Source organism: Entelurus aequoreus, linkage group LG21 (assembly GCF_033978785.1).
Source record: "Entelurus aequoreus isolate RoL-2023_Sb linkage group LG21, RoL_Eaeq_v1.1, whole genome shotgun sequence".
NCBI classification, from domain to species: domain Eukaryota; kingdom Metazoa; phylum Chordata; class Actinopteri; order Syngnathiformes; family Syngnathidae; genus Entelurus; species Entelurus aequoreus.
In genome coordinates, this window is record NC_084751.1 from 37,768,444 (window position 1) to 37,788,586 (window position 20,143).

Sequence of the window (20,143 nt, forward strand, 5' to 3'; positions counted from 1 at the left end):
CCATCCCCTTGGGGAGCAGTGGGCAGCAGCGGCGCCGCGCCCGGGAATCATTTTGGTGATTTAACCCCCAACTCCAACACTTTGTTGCTGAGTGCCAAGCAGGGAGATTATGGGTCCCATTTTTATAGTCTTTGGTATCGACAGAAAGATCCAATAAGCACACAAGGTTGGTCTTTTCTTGTATTTTAGTGAAGTTATTTATGAAAGGTAAACATGGTAGGCTATACTGTAGGCTACTAGGCACTAGCAGCTGCACAGTAGCTAAGTACACAAAAAGATATACATAATAAGTGTCTTTATTTGAACAATATTGCAGTCTAAAACACAACATTTGTCAACAATTAAAAATAGTTATACTTGCATACTACATACACAAGTGTTTTTCAACCTTTTTTGAGCAAAGGCACATTTTTTTCATTTAAAAAATCCTGAGCACACCAAAAGCAGAAATCAATTAAAAACGAAACTCATTGACAATAAAAAGTTGTTCTCGCAATTGTTGGATAGGAATTTAAACCATAACCAAGCATGCATCACTATAACTCCTGTCTCAAAGTAGGTGTACTGTCACGACCTGTCAAATCACACCGTGACTTATTTTGGTGTTTTTTCCTGTTTTGTTGGTATTTTCCTGTTGCAGTTTCATGTCTTCCTTGAGCGCTATTCTCCACATTGCTTTGTTTTCGCAATCCAGACTATTTAAGTTGTGCGGACGCTTTCCTTCATTGTGGGGACATTGTCGATTGTCATGTCATGTACAGATGTACTTTGTGGATGCCGTCTCCGCTCCACACACAGTAAGTCTTTGCTGTCGTCCAGCATTTTGTGTTTTGTTTACTTCGCAGCCAGTTCAGTTTTAGTTTCGTTTAGCATAGCCATGCCTAAGCTTCAATGCCTTTTCATAGCGGCACTCGCCTTTTGTTTATTTTTGGTTTAAGCGTAAAATACCTTTTTACCTGCACACTGCTTCCAGCTGTCGTCTGCATATTGTGATCATGACACGACGTGTTCCCGACTTCTACAAAGCAATTAGTTACTTGCTGCCACCTACTGATATGGACGAGTATAACATTGTTACTCTGCCACATTATTTACGGATTATAATTGTGTGCAAAAAATATTTTTAACCCTATTAGGTGAAATTACATAATCTCCCACGACACACCAGACTGTATTTCATGGCACTAGTGTGCCGCGGCACAGTGGTTGAAAAACACTGATTTACAGATTATAATTACTTGTGTGCAAATTTTTTTTTTAACCCAATTAGTGAAATTACATAATCTCCCATGGCACACCAGACTGTATTTCACGGCACACTAGTGTGCCGCGGCACAGTGGTTGAAAAACACTGACATACACTATATTACATGTACAAAGTATCCAAGACAGATTAGACAGATTAGAAAGTATCCACTAACAAACTTGTCTGCATAATTCAACTGCGTCATAAGAGTCTTGCACTAAACTTATTTTATTATAATACTAAGTGTCAGCAAACACAATTTACGACCCCATTTCGATTTAAAGACAGCATAATTCCGTTTCAGTTAATAAAGGAGTTATGTTTTTAATACCCACCCTTGTTCTTGTTTGTAATTTCACTTGATCAAGCAGTTTCTAACAATCCACACTACAAAATATTAAAAGTACTGTACTTGCTACGATTTGTGCTGATATTGTATCGGGTTAATATCGGTATCGGCCACTACTCAAGGCTCCTGTATAGTATCGCAAGTGAAAAAAACTTGTATTGGACAACCCTATTAGATGCTGAACAATATTATTATTACATTATTTCATAAAGCTACTTTAGTTCTTTGTTGCACATGCTATTGAGGGTTTGTTTCAAACAATATTTCTTATCTAAAATGTTGTTTTTCTTTTTAGAATTGTGGTGTTTTTTGGGGGGAAAGCTAATTCATTGATTTGAATTCATATGAATGAGTGGGGCTGATTTCACCACCTCTGCGGTCCCTCCCAAGGAGTTTTTTCCTGCCCGGATGTGGGATCAGATCCAAAAATGTTGTGATTTGTGATTAAAGGCTGTATACATAAACGTTGATTGAAGAGTGGAAGTTGTTAAGGCAGGGGTCGGCAACCCAAAATGTTGAAAGAGCCATATTGGACCAAAAATACAAAAAAAAAATCTGTCTGGAGCCGCAAGAAATTAAAAGTCTTATATAAGTGTCACAATGAAGGCAACACATGATGTAAGTGTCTATATTAGCCTACTATCAAAGGCTGACACAAATCTTCGTTGACAGAAATGTTGTATTTTTTAATTTTTATTCTACACATTTTTGCAACATTGGAAATCATTAGTAAAATGGAGGCTTCTCAGAGGGTGAGATAACTCTTGGAAATGACTGGCTCAGAATGGCCAAAGGTATAGATGTGTGTGTCCAAGTTTAAGGAAACGGCAGGCTTCTTCTAATGGATTTATTACAATATTTGCAAGCTGGGTAACATTTGCTGTGGTCTGGAAGAACATGGCACACAACTATGAGAAATGCAGCCAATATTACATACAGATAATGTGTCATGAGACATGCAGATATAAATTAAATACACAGAAGACATAATTAAAGGAATTTAAATGAGCTCAAATATAGCTACAAACGAGGCATAATGATGCAATATGTACATACAGCTAGCCTAAATAGCATGTTAGCATCGATTAGCACTGCAGCAAATCAATAAAATCAAAAAAGCTCACCTTTGTGCATTCACGCTCAGTATAAAACCTTTGGTGGACACACTTCCACACAGTAGCTGATATATGGCAATATTGCCATATTGACCATCACTCATAGATTTAGGTATTAGACAAATGACAGATTTTAACCATATCATCTGTGTCAGGTTCAAACACCGATGACATCTATTAAACAAGACAAGAAGCAAGGAATTAAACAGAGACAGAATTAAATTTGGCTCAATTGAGAAGAGACGCGTAGACACTGTACCCTTGCACAGTGTCGTCCCAAGCCCCTGACGAGAGATTGTACGCCTCCTCTTTTATTTGGACTTTCCCTGATTACATGGCAACAGCTGTTTCTAAGGGAGGGGGTCGTAAACAGCCATCGCCTTTGGTTACAGAACAGTTCAAAGAAAAGGTCGTAGAACAGTTCAAAGAAGAGGTCCCTGTAGGGGAGTCAGGTCCTGCTTCCTCTTCGCTTTGTAGTTCTTGGGTCAAGACAAAATCTGTGGATTACAATACATGAAAGAAACAGAACACCTTCATGTTGCTTCCCATCCTACACAGTGGAGTTTTACAAGCCTTCTTCTTGGTAAGACCAAAGACAGCTTTTAACTCATGGAAACACAAAGTTTTGTGATAACTTAGATACAATTATTCTGATAATCTGCTTAAACGTTCTTTAAAAAAAAGCCTGATGAAGAAGGTGCGATTCATGATTATTTTTTGAAAACAGTATGGGCGTGTGAAGAAACCCCCCCAGTTGGCGAAGGCGACAGATTTATTAGCAGAATAACCCAGCAGGCACTGTCATCACTAATGCATTGTTGTTTGCCTAAGTGTTTCTGAAACACTGAAAGGTTGAACACAATCTGACAGGAAACTCAGGATGTCTGAACAAATAAATTAAAGTAAGAGTCAGTCTTCATTCCTGTTCGTATTTATTGATTATCGTCTGTAGGTCGCCTTTATTAAGAGATCGCGTAAGTCAAGGCTTGTTTGACAAAATACCAGTCTGCCTTTTCATCGGTCAAGACAAGTCATCAACCTTCTGTCTGTCCGAGCAGCCTAATGTCGTATTAAGGCAAGGGTGGGCAATTAATTTTTACCGGGGGCCGCATGAGCAACCCGAGCACTGCTGGAGGGCCACATCGACAATATTGCAATTAAATTTTGCTCAATATTATTTTTGATATATACCGTAAGATAAATAATAATAATAATAATAATAATAATTAATAATAATAGTAATACTTCAACATAGTGTCTGTAACAGCATTCCATGACTAATATAAATAAATTAACATTAATAATAAATGACAGTAAAATAAGCACACGTATGACTGAGGAGTCATAGTGTAACTTTGTGTGGTGTTTGAGTTGTCCGACTTTTTGTTTGGCCATAAACGCACCAGTGGTTTGGTGCTATGCGTGTTGGTGACAGATGACAAGTTGGTTTTGGCCTGGTTTGTACGGCAGAAAATGACTAGTTTTTCGAGATAGAATTGTTTTACTCATGTTTTTGGTGTGGTTATGTCCGAATATCAACAGTTTTGCTCAATAAAGTGATCGATATAATTCCTGTCCTCGAAGCATCTCGATAGACGTTACAATAATTGAACGGTGTTCAATTGAACGGTGTTGACGAACACCGTTAGGGCCGCTTGTTGTCACTGTCACTCAAAGTTGCATTGCAAAATTACATAGAATAAATATGTTTATTTTGTTTAGAATTCAGATGGGATTTGATTTGGTGCGCGGCATATATTTGCTGCGCGCAGAGGACGCTTGAGCAGTGCGCAATTGCGCAGGCACGCACCTTAGAGGGAACGTTGCTTGGCAGTCCATGTCTTGTTGGAAACACGCCATTCTTCATCAACTTTTCTCTTTTTAGCGTCTCGGGTGTAAACCGTGCATCACTTGTCGCTACATGTGCACCTTCACTCGCAGGTTACACACGCCCATAAATAATACTTTTCAAAATAAAAGCAGCACAGTTGTATTGCGCGCACGACATAGATGTTTTTTCAACTTTATTTTGTAATTTGTGATTGCAGCTGTTCACATTCACTCACAATCACGCACACGCATACGTCCACACGGAAGTAATACAAATAACGATTTTCAAAACAAAAGCAGCACCATTGTATTGCACACTCGACATAGATACTTTTTTAAATTTATTTTTTAATTTATAATTGGCCTAACGCGGGCCGGACAGGGACGCACAAAGGGCCGGATGCGGCCCGCGGGCCGCAGAATGCCCAGGTCTGTATTAAGGTATAAAAAGGTCTTTCAAGTACAGTGTGGAATATCATTGAACTCTCCTTTTGTTTTTCCAGCCATTTTAAGAACACACTGTGACTGTGTTCTGACAGTAAAATATACAACATATTAGGGTTGTCCACTTTTCTAAAAAAAAAAAAAGGGGACCACAAAAGTACATTAAACATATGTTTCTTATTGTAATCGAAGAACAATTTTGGTCTTTAATAAAATAGTGAACATACTAGACAACTTGTCTTTTAGTAGTAAGTAAGCAAACAAAGGCTCATAATTTAGCTGCTGACGTATGCGGTAACATATTGTGTCATTTCTCATTCTATTATTTTGTCAAAATTATAAAGGACAAACTCAAGGTGACTAAAAGGTGTTATTTCATGTCTAGAAAGCTCTCATGATGTTAACATTTTTTTATTTAGAAGGTCGTAAACAGGTTTTATGCCCTAGCTATGAAAATATTTGATTTATAATTAACGATTCCTAATTTGTATATTTGACACAAAAGCCGCTAAATAGAACTACAACATTCCCGTGGAAATGTTGATGGGCTTGCTATCTGTGCCCTGGACCTCTGGCCGAAGTTTGTTGGAAGCCGCCGTACGGAAGCAAATTTAGCTAGAAAAATATCATTCTTATGTTAGCATGCAAGCAAGCTAACATTAGCATGCTATCAGTTAGCTTGTGTCGAAAGTAGACAAGTGTGTGAACAAAATAAAACATTAAGCACCGAGCTACGTGAAAGTATGACTGAGCTACAAGAGGAGGTAATCTTGTCTTTTTGACGTTTGTCCATACTTGCCAACCTTGAGACCTCCGATTCAGGGAGGTGGGGGGTGGGGTGGTCGGGGGTGGGGCGGGGGTGTGGTTGGGGGCAAGGGGCGTGGTTAAGAGGGGAGGAGTATATTTACAGCTACAATTCACCAACTCGAGTATTTCATATATATTTCATATATATATATATATATATATATATATATATATGTATGAAATACTTGACTTTCAGTGAATTCTAGCTATATATATATATATATATATATATATATATATATATATATATATATATATATATATATATATATATATATATATATATATAAATAAATAAATAAATGATAAATGGGTTATACTTGTATAGCGCTTTTCTACCTTCAAGGTACTCAAAACGCTTTGACAGTATTTCCACATTCACCCATTCACACACACATTCACACACTGATGTAGGGAGCTGCCATGCAAGGCGCTACCAGCACCCATCAGGAGCAAGGGTGAAGTGTCTTGCCTAAGGACACAACGGACGTGACTAGGATGGTAGAAGGTGGGGATTGAACCCCAGTAACCAGCAACCCTCCGATTGCTGGCACGGCCACTCTACCAACTTCGCCACGCCGTCCCCATATATATATATATATATATATATATATATATATATATATATATATATATATATATATATATATATATATATATATATATATATATATATATATATATATATATATTTTTTTTTTATTATACATAAAAATAAAAGAAATACTTGAATTTCAGTGTTCCGGAGGCTATCCAGTAGATGGCAGTATTGTCCTGTTTAAGAGTGTCACAACATTGCTGTTTACGGCAGACGAACTTCTTTACGGTAAACGAAAACGTGACTGCTGTTGTTGTGTGTCGTTACCGCGCTGGGAGGACGTTAATGAAACTGCCTAACAATAAACCCACATAAGAAACCAAGAACTCGCCCTCGATCATTCTACAGTTATAACGTCATTGGGCGGGCACGCTGTTTATATCGTGGGAAAGCGGACGTGAAAACAGACTGTCGCCCCTGTCCCCACTCAGGTCCGCATTGAGCTGGAGGGGGCGTGGCCTCCAGCTCCGGCTGAATTCCGGGCGTTTATCGGGAGAAAATTTCTTCCGGGAGGTTATCGGTAGAGGCGCTGAATTCCGGGAGTCTCCCGGTAAAACCGGGAGGGTTGGCAAGTATGCGTTTGTCTCAGAGCAATCGTCCATTAAAAGAGTACGTACTGTGGAGAATGCATATATGTTTAAGAGTTCTTTCTTTATTCATAGCCATGTTTAGAGCAGCTAGTACTTTTCCTTTGTATATTCTACCAGTTTCTCTTCGTCTTCAAAGGTCTGTTTAGTGTCTTAACCATTGGAATGTGAATACATCCCCCACTTCTTCCTTATTAGTGTTGCGAGAGGGAGAGGTGGGGGCTTTCTTTGTGTGCAAGAAGTTGGCTCTTCCGTTTGAATGTCAGATCAGATAGAGTAGCCGATATGAATGTATTAGTGTGGGCTGATCTCCTGAAATTTCAGTAAAACTTGATAATATTCCTATTCTGTCTTGGTGGTCCTTCTTACTCAGCATATAAAGAACTTGGGATTGACCAGTAACTTAGATTACCTTGGAGGAAGAGCTGGTAGACGCAACAGTACCCATTAAATTGGCCCATTTTATTTTTTATTTGTGAATAGCGTCACCATGGTAACACATGTTGCCAACTTAAAGTACCGTCGTAGGCTCGAGTGAGACCTTCCCGTTGGTACAACATATGTGGGGGTTCGTTGGCCGATCTGTCTCGTATTAATCATAAGAAAACGTGTGGAAGTATACTAATACAAGTTGAAATATGAGGATTAATAATATGGGCTGCTTGCATTGCAGCAGGCCCATAATAAAATAGAATGACCATGGCTGACAATATTAATGTGCATCATAGTGGGAAGCGGCGTGGCGTAGTGGGTAGAGCGCCCGTGTCAGAAACCTGAGGGCTGCAGGTTCGCTCCCCGCCTCTTACCATGCCGTTGTGTCCTTGGGCAGGACACTTCATCCTTGCCCCCGGTGCCGCTCACACCGGTGAATGAATGTTGAATGAATGATAGGTGGTGGTCGGAGGGGCCGTAGGCGCAAATTGGCAGCCACGCTTCCGTCAGTCTACCCCAGGGCAGCTGTGGCTACGAAAGTAGCTTACCACCACCAGGTGTGAATGAATGATGGGTTTTTAACATGTAAAGCGACTTTGGGTACTTAGAAAAGCGCTATATAAATCCCAGGTATTATTATTATTATTATTATAGTCACACTTAGTGGTAAGCACATTCATGCAAAGTAACATAGTTGTAGAGTATTGTCGTCTGAACAACAGGGGAAAAAGTACACGCCCGTTTAATTTCTACAGGTTTCTTTGACATCTTCACGTGGGCTTCTTGCAACGAGCTCCAGCTGCACATTCAGTGTGCTGGTTGTTTCCTGTCTCCCCTGTTGTGTTTGATTCTCCATGCATTTTTAATGTCTCTGTGGTGCTTTATGGCTTTGTTCTTGCTTGTTATTGCAGGCTCTGGGGATTACTTTTTCCACTACAAGCTCAGTGTAACAAATCTATGCGGCTGTATTTCTTTTAGTCGGTAAATATTGTGTTTCTGTCATTCGCCTTGCAGTCTGCACCTGCGGAAAAAATTAGGAATATTACGAATGCATATATTGTAAGTTCCATGTACACCTGGAGAGCACAGCTCAGCGTTATGTGTTAAATACTGTACAATGTATATTTTATAGGGATATAGCCGATAAATGCTTTAAAATGTTATATCGGAAATTATCGGTTTCAACATTATCAGTATCGGTTTCAAAAAGTAAAATTTCTTACTTTTTTAAAATGCCGCTGTGTACACGGACGTAGGGAGAAGTACAGAGCGCCAATAAACCTTAAAGACACTGCCTTTGCGTGCCGGCCCAATCACATAATATCTATGGGTTTTCACACACACAAGTGAATGCAATCATACTTGGTCAACAGCCATACAGGTCACACTGAGAGTGACCGTATAAACAACTTTAACACTGTTACTAATACGCGCCACACTGTGAACCCACACCAAACAAGAATGACAAACACATTTCGGGAGAACATCCGCACCGTAACACAACATAAACACAACAGAACAAATACCCAGAACCCCTTGCAGCACTAACTCTTCCGGGACGCTACAATATACACCCCCCGCCACCCCCTCAACCTCGCCCACCTCAACCTCCTCATGCCCTCTCAGGGAGAGCATGTCCCAAATTCCAAGCTGCTGTTTTGAGGCATGTTAAAAAAAATAATGCTCTTTGTGACTACAATAATAAATATGGCAGTGCCATGTTGGCATTTTTTTTTTCCATGAATTGAGTTGATTTATTTTGGAAAACCTTGTTACATTGTTTAATGCATCCAGCGGGGCATCACAACAAAATAAGGCATAATAATGTGTTAATTCCACGACTGTATATATCGGTATCGGTTGATATCGGAATCGGTAATTAAGAGTTGGACAATATCGGATATCGGCATAAAAAGCCATTATCGGACATCTCTAATATTTTATTTTAAACGATTAACATTGGAACACGCACAAAAGTACAGAAAATATATATTGATTCCCAGGTACGGGAAATTGGTCCCGTATCGATTAAAATGTGAAGGGTACCCATCCTTACTGACGTCAGAATGCATGGTCAACTGCTGCTTTTCTTGACCTGAAATTTGAAACTAATTACTAGGAATACAATTGGTCCTTTTAGGTCGAAATGAGTTGCAATATTTTTAGCGCCATAATTTTCGCAGATTTGTGGTTATGAAAAAATGAAATAAAAACAACAAAGGGCTAAGTAACCGTGAAGGAAATTTGACTTACCATATTTTCCGGACTATAAAGTGCACTTGAATGTACGGAATAGTTCTGGTTTTGCTTACCGACCTCGAAGCAGTTTTATTTGGTACATGGGTGTAATGATAAGTGTGACCAGTAGATGGCAGTCAAACATAAGAGATATGTGTAGACTGCAACATGATGGCAATATGACTCAAGTAAACAAAACCAACATTGTATAAGTTCCATTGAAAATATAGAACATTACACACGGCGCTCAACAATCCATCAAAATGTTTTAGTACGACTTTGGTAAGCTATGAAGCCGCACCGTTTGATGTATTGTCGGCGCATTAAACATACGGGTATTATTATGGTGTGTGTATAAGGTAAGACATATTATCTGGCGTTTTGTTTCGCAATATTATGCAAAAGCAACTTTTCTTACCTTCTGGTACCTGCTGATCTGTTTTTGGGATCTGCATGAATCCTGAAAAATTGCGTGCATCCACCTTTGTAGTCCGTGCCGACACCGTAGTCGATAAGCTTCTTCTTTTTCTCTATCTCCTTGTTGTGGGACATTCGTCCTCCACTGGTGCCATTTCTAATATAAAGTAGTGTAAAGTTCTTACTTATGTCCGTCAGTAAATTCGCCATGAAAGCGCTAAAACATACCGGTGTAGTGAGTCTACATTATTCACCCAAGGAACTTTAGTTATTAGAGTTCCGGTCGGACGGTTTTTCACGGGGCACATTTCCGGCATTGTTGTTGTTTCCAGATGAGGAGATGCTGCTCCGTTATTGATTGAAATAAAGTCTGAATGTCATTAAAACAGTTAGCTCCATCTTTTGACACTTCTTCCACACCCGTCCTTGCACGCTACACCGCTACAACAAAGATGACGGGGAGAAGACGCTGTCGAAGGTGAGCCACGTAAATAAGACCGCCCACAAAACGGCGCATCCGGAAGCGACTGTCAGAAAGCGACTTGAAGATGATCTTTAAAACATAATCCATGCAACATTTTGACCAAAGAACCACCATTACATGTTATGTAGACCACAAGGGAGAGTAATAATACAACTCCTTTAATGCACCCTATAATCCGGTGCGCATTATATATATGAAAAAGATTGAAAATAGACCATTTATCAGCAGTGCACCTTATAATCCAGTGCACCATATGGTCCTCAAAATACGGTACCTTCAAAGCCTTGGCATAGGACATAATGTTTTTTGCGTTTGACTTCTCATCAGAACATGTTTCACAAAATCATGCAGGAATGGAGGAGAACCATGTCAACCTTAAAATAAAACTAGTTGTCAAAAGCCCTTAAAAAGCGCTTAAAATAGCTCTTGAAATAACCAATAAACCTTAGGTTTAAAAGTCCTTTATTATAGCCCATTCTCCTAAAGTCACAAATAAATACAGTATGCATGCCATGACTGCTTTTGGTTATGTCAACAACCGCCTTTGTCGTTGTGAGTCAGCCGATCCGAAGGATGTCGACTTAAACAGATACTGCTTGCACACTTTGCAACACTGAGCTAAGAATTGTTGGTTTTCGAAGCATTAATATACAAAACCAGTAAAGTTTGCACGTTGTGTAAATCGTAAATAAAAACAGAATACAATGATTTGCAATGATTCTTATATTCATTTGCATAGACTGCAAAGACAAGATATTTATTGTTCGAACTGAGAATTATTATTTTTTTTTTAAATAATCATCAACTTAGAATTTAATGGCAGCAACACATTGCAAAAAAGTTGTCACTGGGGCATTTTTACCACTGTGTTACATGGCCTTTCCTTTTAACAACACTCGGTAAACGTTTGGGAACTGAGGAGACCAATTTTTGAAGCTTTTCAGGTGGAATTCTTTCCCATTCTTGCTTGATGTACAGCTTAAGTTGTTCAACAGTCCGGGGTCTCCGTTGTGGTATTTTAGGCTTCATATTGCGCCACACATTTTCAATGGGAGACAGGTCTGGACTACAGACAGGCCAGTCTAGTACCCGCACTCTTTTACTATGATGCCACGCTGTTGTAACACGTGGCTTGGCATTGTCTTGCTGAAATAAGCAGGGGCGTCCATGATAACGTTGCTTTGATGGCAACATATGTTGCTCCAAAACTTGGCATTGTCTTGCTGAAATAAGCAGGGGCGTCCATGATAACGTTGCTTTGATGGCAACATATGTTACCAAATATGTGTTATATGTGTTTTATGTTGCACGATTGCACCAAGAAAAATTCCTAGTTTGTGAACCCGTTCTCAAACAATGGCAATAAAACTATTCTGATTCTGATTCTGATTCTGAAAACTTCAGCATTAATGGTGCCTTAACAGATGTGTAAGTTACCCACACCTTGGGCACTAATACACCCCCATGCCATCACAGATGCTGGCTTTTGAACTTTGCGCCTATAACAATCCGGATGAATTTTTTCCTCTTTGATCCGGAGGACACAAGGTCCACAGTTTCCAAAAACAATTTGAATTGTGGACTCGTCAGACCACAGAACATTGGATTGGATATTCACTTTAGAGTGACAAGTGAGTATTCAATCATAGTCTCGTTAACATCACGCTACATAGATAGACTACTGTCAACAACTTGTCATCTGATTGGCCATCGCAACTGTCTATCAACTGTATGTGTTCTCAAATACATCCGCTAACGCTCCCGGGTGTTGCTCTGCTGATCTGCGTTGCACCGCCGCGGCTCAAACCAGTGAGTATCCAATCACAGGACACGTAAATGTCACGTTCAACGTGAGGCCAGCTGGAAGGACTTACTGACAACAACTCGTGATCTGATTGGCTTTAGCAATTATCTATTAACTATATGTGCCCGTTCACTGACAGTGCACAGACATTGTTGATTCTGAAGGCAGATTTGGTACTAGCTGAATTTTGATTGGATAAAAACTCTAACCTAAAAACAACAGCACTGGAAGCAGCATAATATGACATGAAGAGACTATGAATACTTTTAGATATTTAGGGAAAGTACATTAAAAATGACTTTTATCTTTAATTATGATCATGATTTCTGGTTATGTTAGGCCAGCAGAGAAGGCCTTGCTGGCCTTAACGGCACACCACTGCATCTGTCGTCTTTAAAAAAAAAAAAAAGGCCTCAGTCAGGCTAGACTACTGCTACGCACTTCTTGTGGGGATCCCCAGCAAGAACATCCAGAAGCTGCAATACTTACAGAATAGTGCTGCTAGGATCCTGATGAGAGTGCGGAAATATGACCATATCACACTAATTCTCAAATCCCTTCACTGGATTCCTGTTCCAATCAGGATTGAATACAAAGTCTCCCTACTAACCCACAAGTGCCTCCATGGAAATGCCCCCCTCTACCTCAAAGAACTACTCACCCCCAAATCCTCCACACGACACCTCCAGGCTAACCTCCAAGGACAAAGCTACGAACAATGGGAGACCGGGCTTTCTGCTCCGCCGCTGCCAGTTTGTGGAACTCTCTCCCTGACCACCTGAGGGCACCACAGACTGTGGATGCTTTTAAAAAAGGCTTAAAAACCCTTCTTTTTAAAAAAAATATATTTTTTTAGGTATATGCATAATAGTTCTAGCTATTAGGCTGTTCTAGTTTTTATTTGTATTTATTTTTATGATCTTTTTATTTTCATTTCTTTTTAATACACTGTAGCACTTTGAGGTTGTTTACTCAATGTAAAGTGCTTTTTACAAATAAAATCTATTACTATTATTATTATTCAATCATAAGGTGGAATAAATTAGCCACATGCCAAGATGGTCAACTCTGGTTGGTGCATTTTAGTTCTACTGGTCTCCTTCTTAAACCAGAGTGAGATTGCGATCTGCTGCTTGAACAATGGCCTCGCTATAATAAACTGTTTGGTACATCCTGCTCAGCTGAAGGAATTGGAGTCTTGTGATAGTGATAGTCTGTTCAAACATTCCACATTTAGCCGAGAGGCCAACAACAGCAAGCAGAATAGACCTTGACTACATTACTTTTCATTTAGTTAGCCCAGGGGTCGGCAACCCAAAACGTTGAAAGAGCCATATCGAACCAAAAATCCAAAAAAACAAATCTGTCGGGAGCCACAAAAAATGAAAAGCCGTATATAAGTCTTATAATGAAGGCAACACAGTGTCTATATTAGCTATAATAGCCTACTATCAAAATGACTATGTGTCGCAGGCTGAAGCAAATCTTCGTTGACAGAAATGTTAAAATTTAATATATATTATACACATTTTTACAACATTAGAAACCATTAGTAAATCAGAGGCTACTCAGAAGGTGAGATAACTCCTGGAAATTACTGGCTTTTAATATAGATATGTGTGGCCAAGTTAAAGGAAGCTGTGTCTTCTTTTAATAGATTTATTACAATCTTTGGCAAGCGAGGTAATGTTTGCTGTGGTCTGGAACAACATGATACACAAACAAAATAAACTGAAATGCAGCCTATACTACAGACAGATAATGTGTCATGAGACAATTATATACAAAGAGGATAAAGGTAAACAATATTAAATGAGCTCAAATATACCTACAAATGAGGCATGGTGATGCAATATGTGCATACAGCTAGCTTAAATGGCATGTTAGCATTGATTAGCTTGCAGTCATGCACTGACCAAATATGCCTGATTAGCACTCCAACAAGTCAATAACATCAACAAAGCTCACCTTTGTGCATTCACGCACAGCATAAAACTTTTGGTGGACAAAATGAGACGAAGATGTAAACATGTACACAAACTGTTGCATCACAGTCCACGCTATGGTGAGTTCAAGAGCCGCCGAAATTAGTAGGACAAAAAGATGTTCACCAATTACTCTCATCAGTTGAGCATACACACAAACATATTAAACTAGAGATGTCCGATAATATCGGCAGTCCGATATTATCGGACATCTCTAGTTTAAGCCGATAAATGCTTTAAAATGTAATATCGGAAATGATCGGTATTGGTTTCAAAAAGAAAAATGTATGACTTTTTAAAACGCCGCTGTACGGAGTGGTACACGGACGTAGGGAGAAGTACAGAGCAGTTGCATCTCCCAGTCATACTTGCCAACCCTCCCGAATTTCAGTGCCCCTCCCGAAAATCTCCCGGGGCAACCATTCTCCCGAATTTCTCCCGATTTCCACCCAGACAACAATATTGGGGGCGCGCCTTAAAGGCACTGCATTTGCGTGCCGGCCCAGTCACATAATATCTACGGCTTTTTACACACACAAGTGAATGCAAAACATACTTGGTCAACAGCCATACAGGTCACACTGAGGGTGGTCGTATAAACAACTTTAACACTGTTACAAATATGTGCCACACTGTGAACCCACACCAAACAAGAATGACAAACACATTTCGGGAGAACATCCGCACCGTAACACAACATAAACACAACAGAACAAATACCCAGAACCCCTTGCAGCACTAACTCTTCCGGGACGCTACAATATACACCCCCTGCTAGCCCCCCAACCCCGCCCCCCCAACCCCGCCCACCTCAACCTCCTCATGCTCTCTCAGGGAGAGCATGTCCCAAATTCCAAGCTGCTGTTTTGAGGCATGTTGAAAAAAAGAATGTACTTTGTGACTTCAATAATAAATATGGCAGTGCCATGTTGGCATTTTTTTTCCATATATTGAGTTGATTTCGGAAAACCTTGTTACATTGTTTAATGCATCCAGCGGGGCATCACAACAAAATTAGGCATAATAATGTGTTAATTCCACGACTGTATATTTCGGTATCAGTTGATATCGGAATCGGTAATTAAGAGTTGGACAATATCGGAATATCGGCAAAAAAGCCATTATCGGACATCTCTATATTAAACAGTGGGCTTTCTAACAATTGGGAAGGTTTGTGTCATGTTTGTCCTAAAAAAAAAAACATACGGTACTAAGACAAAATTTCCCCCCCATCTTTTTCCATTTTCAATCATTTTTTAAAAATGCTACAGGGAGCCACCAGCGCAGCTCGAGAGCCGCAGGTTGCTGACCCAGTAGCAGCATTAGATTTTCAAGAGTATTTGTTTCTGCAAAATGATATTAACCATGTTTACACATGACCTTATGACTTTCTGCCAAACAACTCGTGTCTGGATGCTGACCTGCATCTGTGTCTGTGTTGGACAGGTCGCTGTTGGTCATCAAGATGACTGATGGGGATTATGACTACCTGATAAAGCTCCTGGCCCTGGGAGACTCTGGCGTGGGGAAGACAACGTTCCTGTACAGATACACAGATAATAAGTTCAACCCCAAGTTCATCACCACAGTCGGCATCGACTTCAGGGAAAAGAGAGTGGTAAGGCTCCCTGTAATGTTTCAAAAGGCAGGAAACTGTGCATGTTTTTGTCTTAATCTGGTACTCATTTGTATGTGTTGCAACTAATTCATCACAACTAATAGTTGCTTTTTATACTAATCCATGTGGGGCACTAAACCTTATGGAGCTAAACCAGACTCTGGGCAAAATGCGGCCCGCGGGCCACATGCATCACATTAAGATATGGACTGGACTCTCACACTATTATGTTAGATCCACTGTGGACTCGAGTCTCACACTATTATGTTAGATCCACTATGGACTGGACTCTCACACTATTATGTTAGATCCACTATGGACTCGAGTCTCACACTATTATGTTAGATCCACTATGGACTGGACTCTCACACTATTATGTTAGATCCACTATGGACTGGACTCTCACACTATTATGTTAGATCCACTATGGACTGGACTCTCACAATATTATGCTAGATCCAATATGGACTGGACTCTCACACTATTATGTTAGATCCACTATGGACTGGACTCTCACACTATTATGTTAGATCCACTATGGACGGGACTCTCACACTATTATGTTAGATCCACTAGGGACTGGACTCTCACACTATTATGTTAGATCCACTATGGACTGGACTCTCACACTATTATGTTAGATCCAATATGGACTGGACTCTCACACTATTATGTTAGATCCACTATGGACTGGACTCTCACACTATTATGTTAGATCCACTATGGACGGGACTCTCACACTATTATGTTAGATCCACTAGGGACTGGACTCTCACACTATTATGTTAGATCCACTATGGACTGGACACTCTCTATGATGTTAGATCCACTATGGACTGGACTCTCACACTATTATGTTAGATCCACTATGGACTGGACTCTCACTATTATGTTAGATCCACTATGGACTGGACTCTCACACTATTATGTTAGATCCACTATGGACTGGACTCTCACTATTATGTTAGATCCACTATGGACTGGACTCTCACACTATTATTTTAGATCCACTATGGACTGGACTCTCACTATTATGTTAGATCCACTATGGACTGGACTCACACTATTATGTTAGATCCACTATGGACTGGACTCTCACACTATTATGTTAGATCCACTATGGACTGGACTCTCACTATTATGTTAGATCCACTATGGACTGGACTCACACTATTATGTTAGATCCACTATGGACTGGACTCTCACACTATTATGCTAGTTCCACTCGACGTCCATTGCACCGGTCGCCCAGGGGGGGTCCCCACATCTGCGGTCCCCTCAAGGTTTCTCATTGTCATCCCATTGGGTTGAGTTTTTCCTTGCCCTGATGTGGGATCTGAGCCGAGGATGTCGTTGTGGCTTGTGCAGCTCTTTGAGACACTCGTGATGTAGGGCTGTATAAGTAAACGTTGATTGATCGATTGATTGATTGATTGATTTTCAATCCGGCCCGTCGGACGTTCTACATCCTTTTTTTTAGACCTTTAACATCAAAACTGTAGCCGCCATTATGATGTGCACAGTTGTTTTTAAATTATCGTAAGTCTTGAACTATAGAAAGTATTTCAATGGTTGAAATCTGCGCTTTTGGGTGTTGTACGAGTTATTACGTCAAAGCAGCTCTGACGAGGAACGCGCCAGAGTGGGCGGGGTTTGTTTTCAGAGCAGCCAGCCCGAAACATTTGTGTCAGAAACAGATGCGGAAGCAAATTTTTACAACAAATTTCTACACAAAAGTGGTAATATGTGGTAATAATTGTTGGTGTTTATTACACTTTGCATTCATATTTTGCTGTTTTTGTACATATGTTTTGCTTGATTGTAAAAAATACACAACTATCGAGGAGCTGGTCTGAGAAGTGAAAGAGGAGCGACGTTCATATGTTGTTAATATTCAGTGTTTTATTGTTCATAGTTAATATTGTAAATCCCCCTTTCTTTATTTTAATGTACATTTTGGGTGTCCCATTCAGTAAAAAACTGTAAAATTCCATTTTCCATTTTTTTTGGGTGGTCTGTCATAACGTTTTTAGAACTCTATCAGACATTGTGACTAGAGATGTCCGATAATATCGTTCTGCCGATATTATCGGCCGATAAATGCTTTAAAATGTAATATCGGAAATTATCGGTATCCGTTTCAAAATTATCGGTATCTGTTTCAAAAAGTAAAATGTATGACTTCGCCGCTGTGTACACGGACGTAGGGAGAAGTACAGAGCGCCAATAAACCTTAAAGGCACTGCCTATGTGTGCCGGCCCAGTCACATAATTAATATCTATGGTTTTTCACACACACAAGTGAATGCAAGGCATACTTGGTCAACAGCCATACAGGTCACACTTAGGGTAGCCGTATAAACAACTTTAACACTGTTACACACTGTGAACCCACACCAAACAAGAATGACAAACGCATTTCGGGAGAACATCCGCACCGTAACACAACATAAACACAACAGAACAAATACCCAGAACCCCTTGCAGCACTGACTCTTCCAGGATGCTACAATATACACCCCCCCCCCCCCAACCCCGCCCACCTCATCCTCATGCTCTCTCCCAAATTCCAAGCTGCTGTTTTGAGGCATGTTAAAAAAAATAATGCACTTTTTTTCCATAACTTGAGTTTATTTATTTTGGAAAACCTTGTTACATTGTTTAATGCATCCAGCGGGGCATCACAACAAAATTAGGCATAATAATGTGTTAATTCCACGACTGTATATATCGGTATCGGTTGATATCGGAATCGGTAATTAAGAGTTGGACAATATCGGAATATCGGATATCGGCAAAAAAGCCATTATCGGACATCTCTAGTTATTACACTTTGCATTCATATTTTGTTGTTTTTTACATGTGTTTTGCTTGAATGTAAAAGATACACAACTATCGAGGAGCTGGTCTGAGAAGTACAAGAGGAGCGACGTTCATATCTTCTTAATATTCAGTGTTTTATTGTTCATAGTTAATATTGTAAATCCCCCTTTCTTTATTTTAATGTACATTTTGGGTGTCCCATTCAGTAAAAAACTGTAAAATTCCATTCTGTTTTTTTGGGTGGTGTGTCATAACGTTTTTAGAACTCTATCGGACATTGTGACTAGAGATGTATCGGCCGATAAATGCTTTAAAATGTAATATCGGAAATTTTTGGTATCAGTTTCAAAATTATCGGTATCGGTTTCAAAAATTAAAATGTATGACTTTTTAAATCGCCGCTGTGTACACGGACGTAGGGAGAAGTACAGAGCGCCAATAAACCTTAAAGGCACTGCCTTTGCGTGCAGGTCCAATCACATAATATCCATGGCTTTTCACACATACAAGTGAATGCCAGGCATACTTGGTCAACAGCCATACAGGTCACACTGAGGGTGTCATATAAACAACTTTAACACTGTTACAAATATGTGCCACACTATGAACCCACACCAAACAAGAATGACAAACACATTTCGGGAAAACATCCGCACCGTAACACAACATAAACACAACAGAACAAATACCCAGAACCCCTTGCAGCAGCACTGACTCTTCCAGGACGGGTGGTCTGTCATAATGTTTTTAGAACTCTATCGGACATTGTGACTTTTGGTATTAGTGTTCCCGGAAAAAAAGGGAACCACACACACATACTGTACAACAGATTTTTACAGCTAAATGTGTACATGTAATGTATACACACATACACATTGGCCCCCCCCCCCCCCCCCCCCAGACAATTTTTTTTCTCTCAATATGGCCCCCCGAGTCCAAATATTTGCCCAGCTCTGAGCTAAACTGATACAACCGTGCAGCAATACCTATTTCTTACCTTGTTTAGGAAACATTTAGTTCCATGGTCAAAATGTCACCATCATGAAATGTTATTTTGATAAGCATTTTTCCTGAAAAACTGACATTTTTGACAGTTAATATGCCAGAGCTTTTCCCATTTGCCACCATGACATTTGTATTCATTGTTTTTGGATGGTTTGTCAGCAACTTGTCATAGATGCTCATATACTGTAACTATGACTGATATACGTCACTTGAACTATAGCATTTTGTAAATATATTATGTGTTGTTTCTGTATTCTGTAGCAATTAGGGACTAGCACCAGTTAAATTAATTACATGGACAGGTTTGTGCGGTCTATTTCTTTCATGTGACTGTTCTTAATTTGGATGTGGGGAGTAACCA

General features: G+C 39.8%; 1 protein-coding gene across 3 annotated transcripts in view; it reads left to right on the plus strand.

Moving 5' to 3' along the window:
• rab27b (RAB27B, member RAS oncogene family) overlaps positions 1-20,143 on the plus strand; it is a 135,705-nt gene that overhangs the window by 93,150 nt on the left and 22,412 nt on the right. For all 3 annotated transcript variants that reach the window (XM_062031622.1, XM_062031623.1, XM_062031624.1), the window contains one exon: positions 15,783-15,954. In XM_062031622.1, the coding sequence (XP_061887606.1) occupies positions 15,783-15,954 (172 nt within the window). The remainder of the gene's footprint in view (positions 1-15,782; positions 15,955-20,143) is intronic.